At 46.1% G+C, this 12,238-nt stretch overlaps 1 protein-coding gene across 4 annotated transcripts in view; it reads left to right on the forward strand.

Moving 5' to 3' along the window:
- Positions 1 to 225: 225 nt before the first annotated feature.
- Positions 226 to 12,238, forward strand: part of LOC119448738 (tudor domain-containing protein 7B) — a 116,317-nt gene continuing 104,304 nt past the window's right edge. For 2 of the 4 annotated variants that reach the window (XM_037711961.2, XM_049665815.1), the window contains exons 1-5: positions 226 to 545; positions 1,035 to 1,131; positions 1,725 to 1,830; positions 2,681 to 2,792; positions 5,689 to 5,856. In XM_037711961.2, coding sequence (XP_037567889.2) covers positions 1,041 to 1,131; positions 1,725 to 1,830; positions 2,681 to 2,792; positions 5,689 to 5,856 — 477 coding nt within the window. In that variant the 5' untranslated portion in view covers positions 226 to 545; positions 1,035 to 1,040. Of the gene's footprint in view, positions 546 to 575; positions 730 to 757; positions 887 to 1,034; positions 1,132 to 1,724; positions 1,831 to 2,680; positions 2,793 to 5,688; positions 5,857 to 12,238 lie in introns of those variants that run through there. The other 2 variants (XM_049665813.1, XM_049665814.1) reach the window with 2 other exon arrangements.

The following is a 12,238-nucleotide window of genomic DNA, read 5'->3' on the forward strand; positions in this document are numbered from 1 at the left end:
TTTTCTCTCGCGATCCGGCAAGTGCGGTAGCATTTCCATCATGAGAGTTTTACCAAACCACTCGTCAAGATACACAAATCTTATTTATACCGACAAATACGTGTTTTAGAAGCAGTCACATTTTTTTGAGTGGGACTATTTCTTTAGTCGCGGAGGAATTGGCTGCTGCGCTTCGGTCAACTGGGCGGGGCCTCCTCCTGTCTTCTAAAGTTGTACCCGACTATAGTTGTATTGAACGCTTGTGGCTACTTTCGGTTTCCGTTAACTGCTGCTGTTCAAGGTTACACGTCGCGTTCTGCAAAAGTACGCACGCCGACTCGCTGGCAGCCATTGTTTAACATCTTCCATCTTGCAGAGGCGAACGCATACGCAACGATACACGAAAGAAAGAAGACGACGACGAAAACGGACGAACGCGCCTCGAAGGGTTTCGGGCGTCTCAAAACTATGCGCGTTGTAAGCCTACAGCGGCTACGCTAACCTAGCGGTGCAGCATGTTCCAGCAGCTTTTTTATTTGTACGCAATGCGGGATTAAGACATATCGGTGAGTACACTCATATATGCTCCGATAGCTGTTCCGACGCAAGCACGCCGCTGTCAAAGTGGCGTTGACCTCGCGTCTCGCGAGACATCCCCGTAGACGTATGCTTCCGCGTCGCTTGATTGGCACATCGGTTTCTTGTACTTCTGGGCTCCGCCTGTCCGCTGATGCATAGCGTTCGAATCAAGTGAGTGATATTCACATAAAATCTTGTTGGTAATTGTTTGTAACGCATCCAATGACACTTGGTCCTGTGAATTGGAGCGGCAGCAAGTCGGTTCTAGCAAATTCACCACATCTGACTACACCGCATTCCACACTGCTGCCAAGCGAAGCTAATTTGGGTACGCAACCTTATTTAAAAGTGCTACGATTGATTTACATTCTCATGAATATATGCAGACAGTTGTCGGGAGGTTAAGAGGTAATGAATTGCGTTCAAGCCGAGATGTTTGACAGGTAGTTTGTTTCATTTTATCTCATCTATTTTAGGGCGCAATGGAGTTTCAGAAGAAACAAGAAGTCGAAACGTTTCTCCACTCTGTCCTGAGTTGCGAGAAGGGCGGAATTCCGCTCTCTAAACTGCAAGGTAAGATGAATGCACCTGCACGCGCATGTTCAATGCCATCTGTTCTAACTTTTTGTTCTTTTGTTGTTTTTGAAAAAGGCAAATTGAAAGCGTGCGCGCTGCATGTTTTCGCAATCCGAAACTACGACGACGCATTCATATGTTGAGGAAGCAGGGCACGAACAAACGCGTGGAAGTATTAATGAACAAATGTCGCGATTTGCACATGTAGAATAACGGTGTGGAGGGGATGGAAGGAAGGAAGGGAGGGGGGGGGGGGGGGTGCATGTCAGCATGTGCTGCACCCGTGTGTTAATGTTGCAACTCCTAAATTCCACACAAAGGGGATCACTCTATATATGTTTGAAAAAAAAAAAAAATGTTTTGCTGAGACATTGTGGAATGGTGTTTGTAAGGAGTGCATATTCTGCACACTGTAAAGTGTGTGCATTGTTACAGTTTGGACTAAAAGGCAACAGAGCTCTTCATGCCTTCTGGCTTTTTTAAAATTTGACGCTCAAAGTACTTGCTACAGCACGTAATAAAAGACAATAAAAAGAACTTCATTTGCTTAGTTGCAAAATGCAACAGAGTGGTCACATTTCTTTTTCCAGAAGAATACACAGTGCTGATTGGCAGCCCTATACCCTTCCAAACGTTTGGCTTTGACACGCTGATTGACTACATAAAGAGCATTCCTAACACAGCTGCTATTCGAAAGTGAGTGTTGCCTCTTTCATATTGTTTGTATGGTTAGTACATTTGTCCTCTCTTGAGGTCTAATAATGAGTTTTGCTTCAGTGTGTTTTCATGTCAGGCATTTGCAGCTTGGCTTATAAGCTTTTGAAACAAATAGCATGGCGCATGAGTTCAGTTAACTGGCTATAACATCAAAATTCAGTGTGTGTTCTCACCACCTTGTCATAAAGTGAGCCTGTAGTAAGTGTGCACGGTAGCACAAATGAAACTACTGGGGAGAGTTCAGTGTAACTTTGATCTTACCAGCAGTGCAGGAACTGCATGAATTTGTGGTAGTAGTGGTTGCCATATGTTTGTTCACTGTTGCAGATGCCAGAAGTGCATGAACCTGTGCACCTACAAATACTCGACAGTGAAATTTTCCCTTTTAAATGGCTTCTTAGCCAGGTGTAACTGTTTAACTTTACTTGAATTGATGCTGGAGGCATTTCTCAGAGACGTTTTGAAAGCTGCATATATCTAACAGGTTTCAAAACATTGCTTTACGGCACTGTATTGCTGGAGTGCAACATTAAAAAAAAACTGTATAGATAAAAGGTGTGCATCTATGGCTAGTTCATCATGCTTAGTCTTTCTTCTGACATAATGGGGAGCAGCTGTAAATGAAAGAAATATGATAGGTGGATGTCCCTTTATTTCATTGAATGAAATATCTGGATAAATTGAACATGTCCCTCTCGTTCAAAGGGTTAAATGTTTTCTGGGAGCTAAATTTTCATTTTAGTTAATTGTATTGACTTGGTACGTACTTAACTGGTGTATTTATATCTGTGGTGAATTATGTGTGTTAATCCATACTTTTTGCTGTTAGGTCACCTGACAATGGGACAATCCTTGTGCAAGCGGTGTACAAACCCGTCACTGCTCATGTATCCCAGCTTGTTGCCGGTCAAAAGATAGCAGCTAAAACAAAGCCAGCCAGGGTAAGTAGTCGAAGAAGCATTTATTATTCAAATTTTGAGCAAGTTAACCACACGGATGAAATGGTGTACTGTAGATTCTGAGAAAGCTGATGTGGCTGGGTATTCCCTGCAACCATCACTACTATAAGTTACTGCCGGCTTACAAACTCGATCTTAGGAGCATTGTGAAAATAAGTCTTGTTTGTTTTCCTGGCTGCAACCATCAGGCAAAATTTGTTGAGTGTGTTTACCATGTGGCAGAGGACAGAGAGAGGTCATCTGTGGGTACTGCCTCAGAGATTGGCACCTCGTGATCAGACATGGCTGTGCTTGGGCTACCATGTAGCAGACAATGTACCACTTACGATTATTCGTCCCTGACAGTCCCAGACTGCCCAAGGTGGTGCTTTCAGCCAATGAACATTGCATATGCAGCGTCTCGGGCACTCCTGGACAGTCCAGGACAACAAATCGAAAATGCCCAATGAGTGCTCACATGCTGCTTGCTCTACAAGACTAGCTGTGTGCATCTGATATGAGTCCTTGTTGCTCTCTGTTGTCTACTGCGTGGCACTGCAAGCTTTGAACTTTGCTCGGCAAGTGTGGGAGGCGATAGAAAGGTACCGTGTGTCGTACGGTACCTATGGGAGTATTGACACGGCAGTTTTGACCAACTTTTCGGGCTCTTAATGAAAGTCCAAATCTTCTAAATTATATGTGTATATATATATATATATATATATATATATATATATATATATAAAATATCAAGCATCAGTGCATGCAACTTTAAATAATTTACTATGATACTTGTTTCTATGTGCCAGTTTCGGTACCGAGGATGTGGATGCATCATGACGTCATAATATGTTGGCTTGCTTCGGTTCTGTCATTGCTGCGGCTGCCACACATCACATCCCGAAGAAATGTGCGCAACGCTCTTGTTTGCTTTTTATGAGCAAAATCCTCATGGCATCATGTTGGGCAGCCTTATTGCAACATGGTGTTGAAAAAATTTAGTTCTGTGTCATGACATTACGATAACGACAGAGGGATATCATTACTGACATCACATTTTCAACTTTCAATTTCTTGTGTAAACGAAGGTCCACGACCTTGAAACAAAAGAAAAATTACTGGAAAACCTCAGAATATTGCCTTGAATAATTTACTTCAAACAGCCTTCTACAAAACAGTTTTGAAACCAGTTTTAGTTTCATTAACTCAGGAGATGGTGGTGTTAAGACATTGAGGCGCAGAACGTGGTCATTTGGAAGCAGAATGTCGTGACGTTTTGGCATTTGCTTCATGTCGCTTTGTGGTTTGCCGTGCTTCTACTTGTTACGTGGCCTGATGTAGCAGCATAGCAGATAAGCGAGCAAGCCAGAGCGAGTGCCAAAATGTTATATTCTGGGGCGCTATAACGTAAAATGATTCCAAACTGTTTTGATTCCAAACTCCTGACATCACATTTACGTAACCACCGACGCAAGGATCAGGCGGTGACCCGCAGCATCGTCTGAACAACCCAATCAAACACACTCCTCGTTTATAGGAGGTCACCTTTGTTCGCTTTCATTGTCTACACTCAGCGGTTTTTCTTATCTAATTGGCTGACAAGAAGCGAGGAGCACGCTCTAGTGGAGAGGGTTTCGATGGGGCCGAGCCAGCACAGTGAAAATAGATAACCGCATGAAGAGGGTAGTGCTGGCTTCTCCGATCGGTCCGCTTCGCCTTACTTAGCTTGCGGTGGCTGGTTGAAAATCGCGGCGGCGTGCAACGGAAGGATAAGAATGCCGCTAAAACGGATCCTCAGCAAGGAAGAGTTGGCAGACCGATGTCGTATGCATGCCGAAAGGGCTCGATAATGTACTGCCATGCAAAAAGGTTTATCATGCGCAAATAAATACATGCTCACCGGCAGCTGCGAGTAGTGAAGGCCTGAGCGATCGGCGGGCAGCCATCTTCTATTGCTTTCGGAATGGGGCAGTCTGTGGCTATTCAGAAAAATTTTTAGTTTTGTTCGGCATATTAATGCATTTTTTTCGCGTACACGTCACTTCGACGTGGTGAGTCTTCGCGGTTTTGTGAGGTCGTGTGACAGACAGGTGAAGTGGGCTTAGCCAGAAAACATTGGACCAATAGTAGAGGGCTAATGGGGAAAAGGCGTCGAATCGGGAAGGATTATTTTTCTTTTGTGTGGTTTAATCATGCATAATCAGTGTGTCTACCCGCCGTGGTTGCTCAGTGACTATGGTGTTGGGCTGCTGCGCACAAGGTCGCGGGATCGAATCCCGGCCACGGCGGCCACATTTTGATGGGGGCAAAATGCGAAAACACCCGTGTACTTGGATTTAGGTGCACATTAAAAAAACCCAGGTGATCCAAATTTCCGGAGACCCCAACTACGGCGTGCCTCATAATCAGATCGTGGTTTTGGCACGTAAAACCCCATAATTAAAATGAAATTATCAGTGTGTACACATTATATCAGATGGGGAGCTATCGCGGTTTTCGTGACGCCGCGTGACAGACAGGCGAAGTCGGGAGTGGCCCGAAAATGTTTTGACCAATCGTGGAGGCTGATTGCTGAAATTGGAATCGAAACAGTTTGGAATCATTTTGCGTTATAGTGCCCCTGCTCCCACGTGACCACCTTCTGCGTCATGTCATAACACAGTCAGCTCCTGGGTTAACAAAACTGAAACTGATTTATAGAATGCTATTATAGTACCTTATTTAGGGCACTCTTAAGTCTGCCAGTAGTTTTTCGATTGTTTCGTGGTCGTGGACATTTATTTACTACAAGAAATGAAAAGTTGAGTATGTCGGTACTTCAAGATTTCAGCCTTGTTGTGGATTCAAAGCTGCCCATAATTGCGCCATGTTCAGATGTAATGTTTTATCACCCTTGCAGCGCCCAAGCAAGCACCCCGCACCCAGAACTGGGCCCAGTGTGAGGTTCGCCAGCTATCAGAGCAGACTGGACAGCCAGAAGCCATCCACCATAGCAGCAACTCTGAGCCCCATGCCGGTGCCTCCTAGGAGGACTCATCGTGGCACAGGCAGAGGGCTGCCACAGCTGGTGAGAACACTCTGCTAAATCCTTTTTCTACACACTCTGCTTCAGTTTACTTTTGTATAGGGCTTGTAAAATTGTTGTCAGATACTTTCTAAACTGCATTCGCCAAACTTTTTACTCTATCCCTATCGTTGGGAAAAAGAGGTTACGCCAGATATATTTTTTTAAGGAACTACTGCACTCAATATTTTATGTAATACAGTTAAACCTGCTTATAACGAACCTCCATATAACGAATTCCTGGATATAACGAAGTTTTTCTATTCCCTGTCGTTACTCAATAGAAGTACATGTATTTGAGACCTCTACGTAACGAAGTGGCAGCGGGAGACCCCTCGAAATAACAAATTTTTCCCGCCGACAACCTAGAGATATCGCCCCAAATTTTGCACATTTTTGCGCGAGCAGCAACCGGAAGCACCTTTTCCGCTGCGACGGAATGCGAAGCGACAGCGTTGCGTTTGGTGCGTTCGAATTCACGGCTACTGCGAGGCGAGAGCGAGCGCACATGTGCGTGCATTCGAGCGTGCGCGAGGTGGGCCTGCATCCCTCGACCCGGCGATATTGCTGCCGCGGGCGGGACCTTTCCCCCTCCTTTCATTCAAACCTGATCCCTCCGCTTGCTGCAGCTGGCCTAGCCCGCCAAGCTGGCACTCTCCTTTTTCAGTTGATGTTGCCAAAGAAAAAAGAAAAAAAAAATTCGTTTTTTTTTTTCAACGCGCTGGCAGCGCCACTGTTTGTTTACTGTGCAAGTCTCTACGCTTCACTTCACTAACCTGACACTGGCCGTTTAAAGTCCGACGTAACGCGAGCGTGCACGCACACTACGTCACGTTGGTGAAAACGACCCCCTCTATAGTAGAGCGCGCCGGTGCAGCCAACGTAACAGGCGGCTTCTGACGCGCCCCGACGGGCCCCGCGCCGAATTGGCACCTGACCCATTCGTGCATTGGTCGCTCCGACTGCGCCAACCCACAATGCCACTTCGTGCGAAGAAATAAAGGCGCCCACGCCGCTTCTCCGACGGTCGCATACAGCCGTTCAAAGCGGTGCGCGGGCTTGGGATCGTTCTGCGCATGCTCTGAAGATAACAGCCGACGGTGCGCGCGTCGGAGTATAGAGGAGAGGGCTTTTCGGCTGGCGCAGTGCTACCGGCGTAGCGTGACTGGCCGTAAACGACGCTTGCCCGCGCGCCGATAACGTCGGACCTTATACGACGCTACGACGCCATCGGTAATTGGTAAGAATGGAGTAATTCTGGTAAGCATTTCTTTTTCGAATTTTCGTGCTGAACCTGCATATAATGAAATCCTCTTTATAACGAAGTTTTTCGGGAATTTGTCAATTTCGTTATATCCAGGTTTAACCGCACATAAACAAAAAGCAGAATGAATGCACTTTTCTTGCATCAAATTTTTATTAACATAATTTGTCATAAAAAAGATATAAATTGCCAGAATCAAGATTGCGGGATGAGATTGAACAAAGTTTGTAAAGACATGCTTCTATCTACTTACAAAAAAATGTAACAAAAATGAGACGTACAAAATGTATTGCCGTCTAATAGGCACTATCACCGAAAAAATCAAACTTTTTCATTGAGCAGGTATTTCACTAGAAGAATTTAACTGCAAGCATTACAGTTGGGTGTATTGGGCTGCGGCCACTGATGTTATGGGCTGGTTTGCATCATAGTCGCCGGTCTCAGTGTGGAATCTCGAGATCTACGATCTTTTGAAGCATGCATGCCGCACCCGTAGGTGGCGATTCTTGCTTTCTACTTTGACGATGGCGAAACTTCGGGGCGTGTTCATAAATTACCACCTGGCAGGAAATTAGCGAACTGCTTAAAAAACAAAAATATATTTCTCCTTCACGGTCCAACGGCGCAGTCTGTTCATGAGCGGCGTAGAAGGTATCGAAAGCGGTGTTTCTAACTACTGATAGCGGGCGGCTATTTTTGCTTTCTACTTTGACGATGGCGAAACTTCAGAGCGCGTTCAAAAATCACCGCCTGGTGGGAAAAAAGCAAACTGCTTAGAAAACAAAAATTACTTCTCCTCCTTTACGTCCAATAGCACAGTGCCTCCATTCGTGGCCCGGAAGGTCTCGAAAGTGGCATTTCAAACCATCAATACCGGGCTAATAATGCCCACTGGGTGCAGTAGGGAAACAGTAAATGTGAGTTCAGTGTGGTGAAAGCTGGCCATGATAAGCTGTGCTTGTGGGAGTGAACAACACATTTCCTTTTACAAAAGGCAGTTGCTGAATATACTCTCGAATTTTCCATACAGTTTACAAATTTGGGCTTGTTCTAAGATTTTACAGATGTATCAAGTTTTACAAAATACAAGTACCGTTTGCGAAACCACCCAGCGGTCAAAATTTAGTTGTGGTGTTGCAGTTGTGCAAGAGTCTACAACGAACACGTAGCCGCGAGAATTTTTCAAAATGGTGTCGTAATAGCGGAGTTACCTGCCTTTGATGATCGAAACACGGCCCTCGCTCGTTTCGCTCTTTCCTTGCTACTCTCCTCGTCGGCTGGTCTCTCCTCCTCGCCGAGTGCTCCTCCAAATGTCACGTGACATACGTCATCGCCAACGCGCTTCTCAAAGCACTGTCCACTTCCGGTTAAGGCACATTCACGCTAGCGGCAAGTATACCAACGGTGAACCGGCCTCCAGTGCTGTAGAACGTCTGCCACACGAGAGGTGTCCAAAGTAGACGGCAGTTCGGCTGGCGCACCACCGACTGACGGGGCCACTCGATGGTGTGAAGCTGCGCGCCTCCTCCATCGGCGACGAAAACTTAGGCTGCAGCTTCTCTTCCAAGCAAAGTAATTTCCGCTCGATAAAACGATGCATAAGTTGTACATTTTATGAAAAAAAGAGATCCACTGTCAAATGTTAAAACACGAACGAGTGCTCCGAGACTTGTCGAGCTCAGCTGCAGTGCACAGCTGTTGACGGCAGATGATCGGCTCGGCTGTGCTCACATCGCAACTGACGGCGCCGCTAATATCAGCGTGTTTTCCTCATTGCGGCTTGTGAGCGTTGGCGATTCTGAAGCGCCGTCCACTTAGCTTTGAAGTGAACCGGAGAAGGCCTAGCGACGATATTGGCGCCGTCGAGCAATCAGTGGTGGTCAGGCTGCCGCACAAAGGGGTTCCTGTCTCATCCTCTCTTGGCAAGGAAATATTGCCATTCGCGAGAAATACTGCCATAGAACGGCGGCCTGCGAATAGCAAACGGCTTGCGGCGAGTTACCATGCCGGTAATGTGGACGGGCCTTAGCCGCGGCTCAGCGCTTCTCGACTACCCCCCTGTTACTGCCGTGCCGGCCCGTGCTCATGCCAAGCATGCCGCTATGGACCCTATGTTGTGCGCTCGTCTAGAAAGGCCTACACTGTCGCACTCTGTTCACGCAGCTAATCAGACCGCTAAGCATGACTGTGTTGGAATGCAAGCGATTTGGCACTTGCGTTGCGGGCTGTAATAACCGATTTGCAAGTGTGCACAAGCGAGCAACACGACGAGGAAGAGCAGGGAGCTTGCGTACCTGCTAGCAGACTAACCCGAAGTCGTAGATTCTTGCTCATCCAATCGACATCGTCGCCTCCGTTGAGATCACCAGCTGCACCCTGGTGACATCACGAAGACAGCTGGGGATATCGGAAAGGCTCGGAGAGGAGCACATCATTGTTTTTTGATTTTGTGGCACGCCCGCGGCACGTAGCGCTGCAGCGTTTGGCATCGTTGATCGTGACGGCATTCTGAACTCGATGCGCATGTTTACTTGAAATCTTTAAAAAGTATCGGAGGTGGTTTAGGGGCCCTTTAAGGTGTTGAAAGATGGGGCAGCGGCAGATTACAAGAAATGCATCCAAAACAGAAATTGTGGTGGTACTGGGGCTGCCCTTTTGTGGCAGTGCAAGGTGCCATATACCAGAGAGGTACTTGCTTTGAGCAAATTTATTCAGACAAGTTCTTGAAACAGGCAAAATTTGCAACAACAAAGTTTTGGAATAAGTCACTGTGGTCTAAAAACAGCGTTGCTTGTGACTCTGCTGTTTCACGTTTACTGCCACTTGTCTTTCAAGTTTACTGCCACTTTACTGCCATTTATCTGTCTACAGATAAAACACTGTTAATAATTATTGTATGGATCCCACAACAGGGTGTGTGCTCAGTTCAAACCTTTGAAAAAAATGTGTGGTATCCACCTCCTCGGTGTTGTGAACACTATATTTTCACGTATTTTTAACTTCACAGGTTAGCAGGTTGGGTTATGTACTAAACGCCAGTTTGTAAATGGCAAGGCTTGTGTGGGAACTACGCTAGGTAGTTTAAGCTTGACTTTATACCATGGGCAAAAAAGTGAGCTTAGCCCCGCTAGGAATAGCCACGTGCCGGCCCGTGCTCATGCGAAGCATGCCGCTATGGACCCTATGTTGTGCGCTCGTCTAGAAAGGCCTACACTGTCGCACTCTGTTCACGCAGCTAATCAGACCGCTAAGCATGACTGTGTTGGAATGCGAGCGATTTGGCACGCATGTGCTCAGAGCACATGCGTGTACAGACCCTTTTCACTGACCTCAGCATTTTGCATTATTTACGATTATGCTATACAAAGCTTACACGAGCATGCATGGTAGGCAGGGTTCTCCCCAGAAAATTTTGGTGGGTAAACAACTTGGGATATCTCCGTTGGGGTGTTACGAGTAGATGGGTACACAAAATCAAACGTCTTTTTTTTCTTTCTTTCTTTTTTCGATATGACCATTCCGCCATTTTGATTGGTACTTTCAACAACTTGTCATAATGCACACAATAACGAAATAAGCTAGAGCCACCGGCACAGCCTGCCATGATCTACAATTTTAGCCAGAATAAGGAAATGCATGGCTCGCCTGCTGTCAAAATGCACGTGAAATCCATGTCAGTGACTGAAATCTACATCTGCCAGTCGGAGCGCTTTCTGTGCACGCATGACAGCAGTAATGAACTGCTATGCGAGTTAGCAAGTTATCTTTTCACTTGCTTCTCTTGCTTTTAGTTTTGTATGGCGTAAGGCGGTGTTGCAGCTACCTGAAGTGCTCATCTCTCCTCTTTATGACGGTACCAAGATGGCAGCATTTGGTCAATAGAAAGCCGCACTGTCTGCTGTGCAAATGGCACCTCCCGAAGCCTGGTTTATAACCCAATTTTTGTTGATGGTACACTAAAAAAGTGCAATTTTCTCAACTTCTACATCAGATTTCTTTAATATTTTCTCACGTGGTAATGGAACACCTGAGAACTGCTAGAAAGAAAAAAGAGAATTTGAAGGTTTGATTAAACCACCAATTTAACGGTTAAGTCTCCCCTCAAAGGGGTGGGCGGTCAACCAGAACAGTGGGTGGCATTTCTTCCGCCATCCACTGTGGGGAAAACCCTGATGGTAGCACGTTAGCCAATGTCCTGACACCAAAGATAAGCAAGATGGTTTATTGCATGAAAGCTTTACTTGTTGCAGAGGCTCTGTGGCTGCAGTCCTGTGCTTCAAGTTGTTAATTCGCCCTCGCTCTGCGATCTGCTAGCCTCCTGGCTAGTTCATATGGTAGAGAGACCGCCCAGGAAAGGTGTTAGTCTTGAATTGAATCCTTGAACCAGGACAAATTTTTCTTTACTGCGAAGCTTTCTTTGTAAGGAACCTGTACAGTGCAGTCCACTTATAATGATATCAAGAACGAAAAATCCGATCGTTATAACCGATCATCGCTATATCTGGACTGCTGCAAAAAAAAATATATATATATATTTGACGTCCCGAAACCAAATTTGCCACTTGCGATAAAAAGTCGTTGTAGAAAGTCGGCTGTGAAAAATAAAACGTTTATTTATACCTATAAATAGCGTCTCAATTGTTAGGCGCGCTGAAATAGAAATATCTGCTTGTTTTCGCAGAAGTTTTGGATTTGCAACCGCCACGTGGATCGTGTCCAGCTGCTGTGCCAACACTGGCGGCTGTAATTTAGCCATTGATTTAGACTGTAAATCAATGAGCAACTCGATCGACGACAGTGCACTTTGAGTGAACATCGGGGTCGGTGTCAAAGGTGGGCCATTGCCAATTCCGTCATCACTGCCACTGCTGTCGTCGCCTCCGTCGCACAACGCTGTCGTCTGTCACGAGGACGATTGCCCCGTCGGAGATCTCTTCGCAGAAAGAGGCAGCACTATCTGCACTTGGAAACTCCTCCATCGAAGCACCTCTTATTTCATAGCGACATCAGTAGTGAAGTGCTCACAGAGTTTGGTAATGTCAGCGGCTTCCACCATGTTGGTTTCACCCATGGGGGTTTGGCCCGGGTGCACGAGGCCCGCTTTTTCCGTTTATCGGCATG

This window comes from Dermacentor silvarum, chromosome 4 (genome assembly GCF_013339745.2).
Source record: "Dermacentor silvarum isolate Dsil-2018 chromosome 4, BIME_Dsil_1.4, whole genome shotgun sequence".
Taxonomy (NCBI): Eukaryota; Metazoa; Arthropoda; class Arachnida; order Ixodida; family Ixodidae; genus Dermacentor; species Dermacentor silvarum.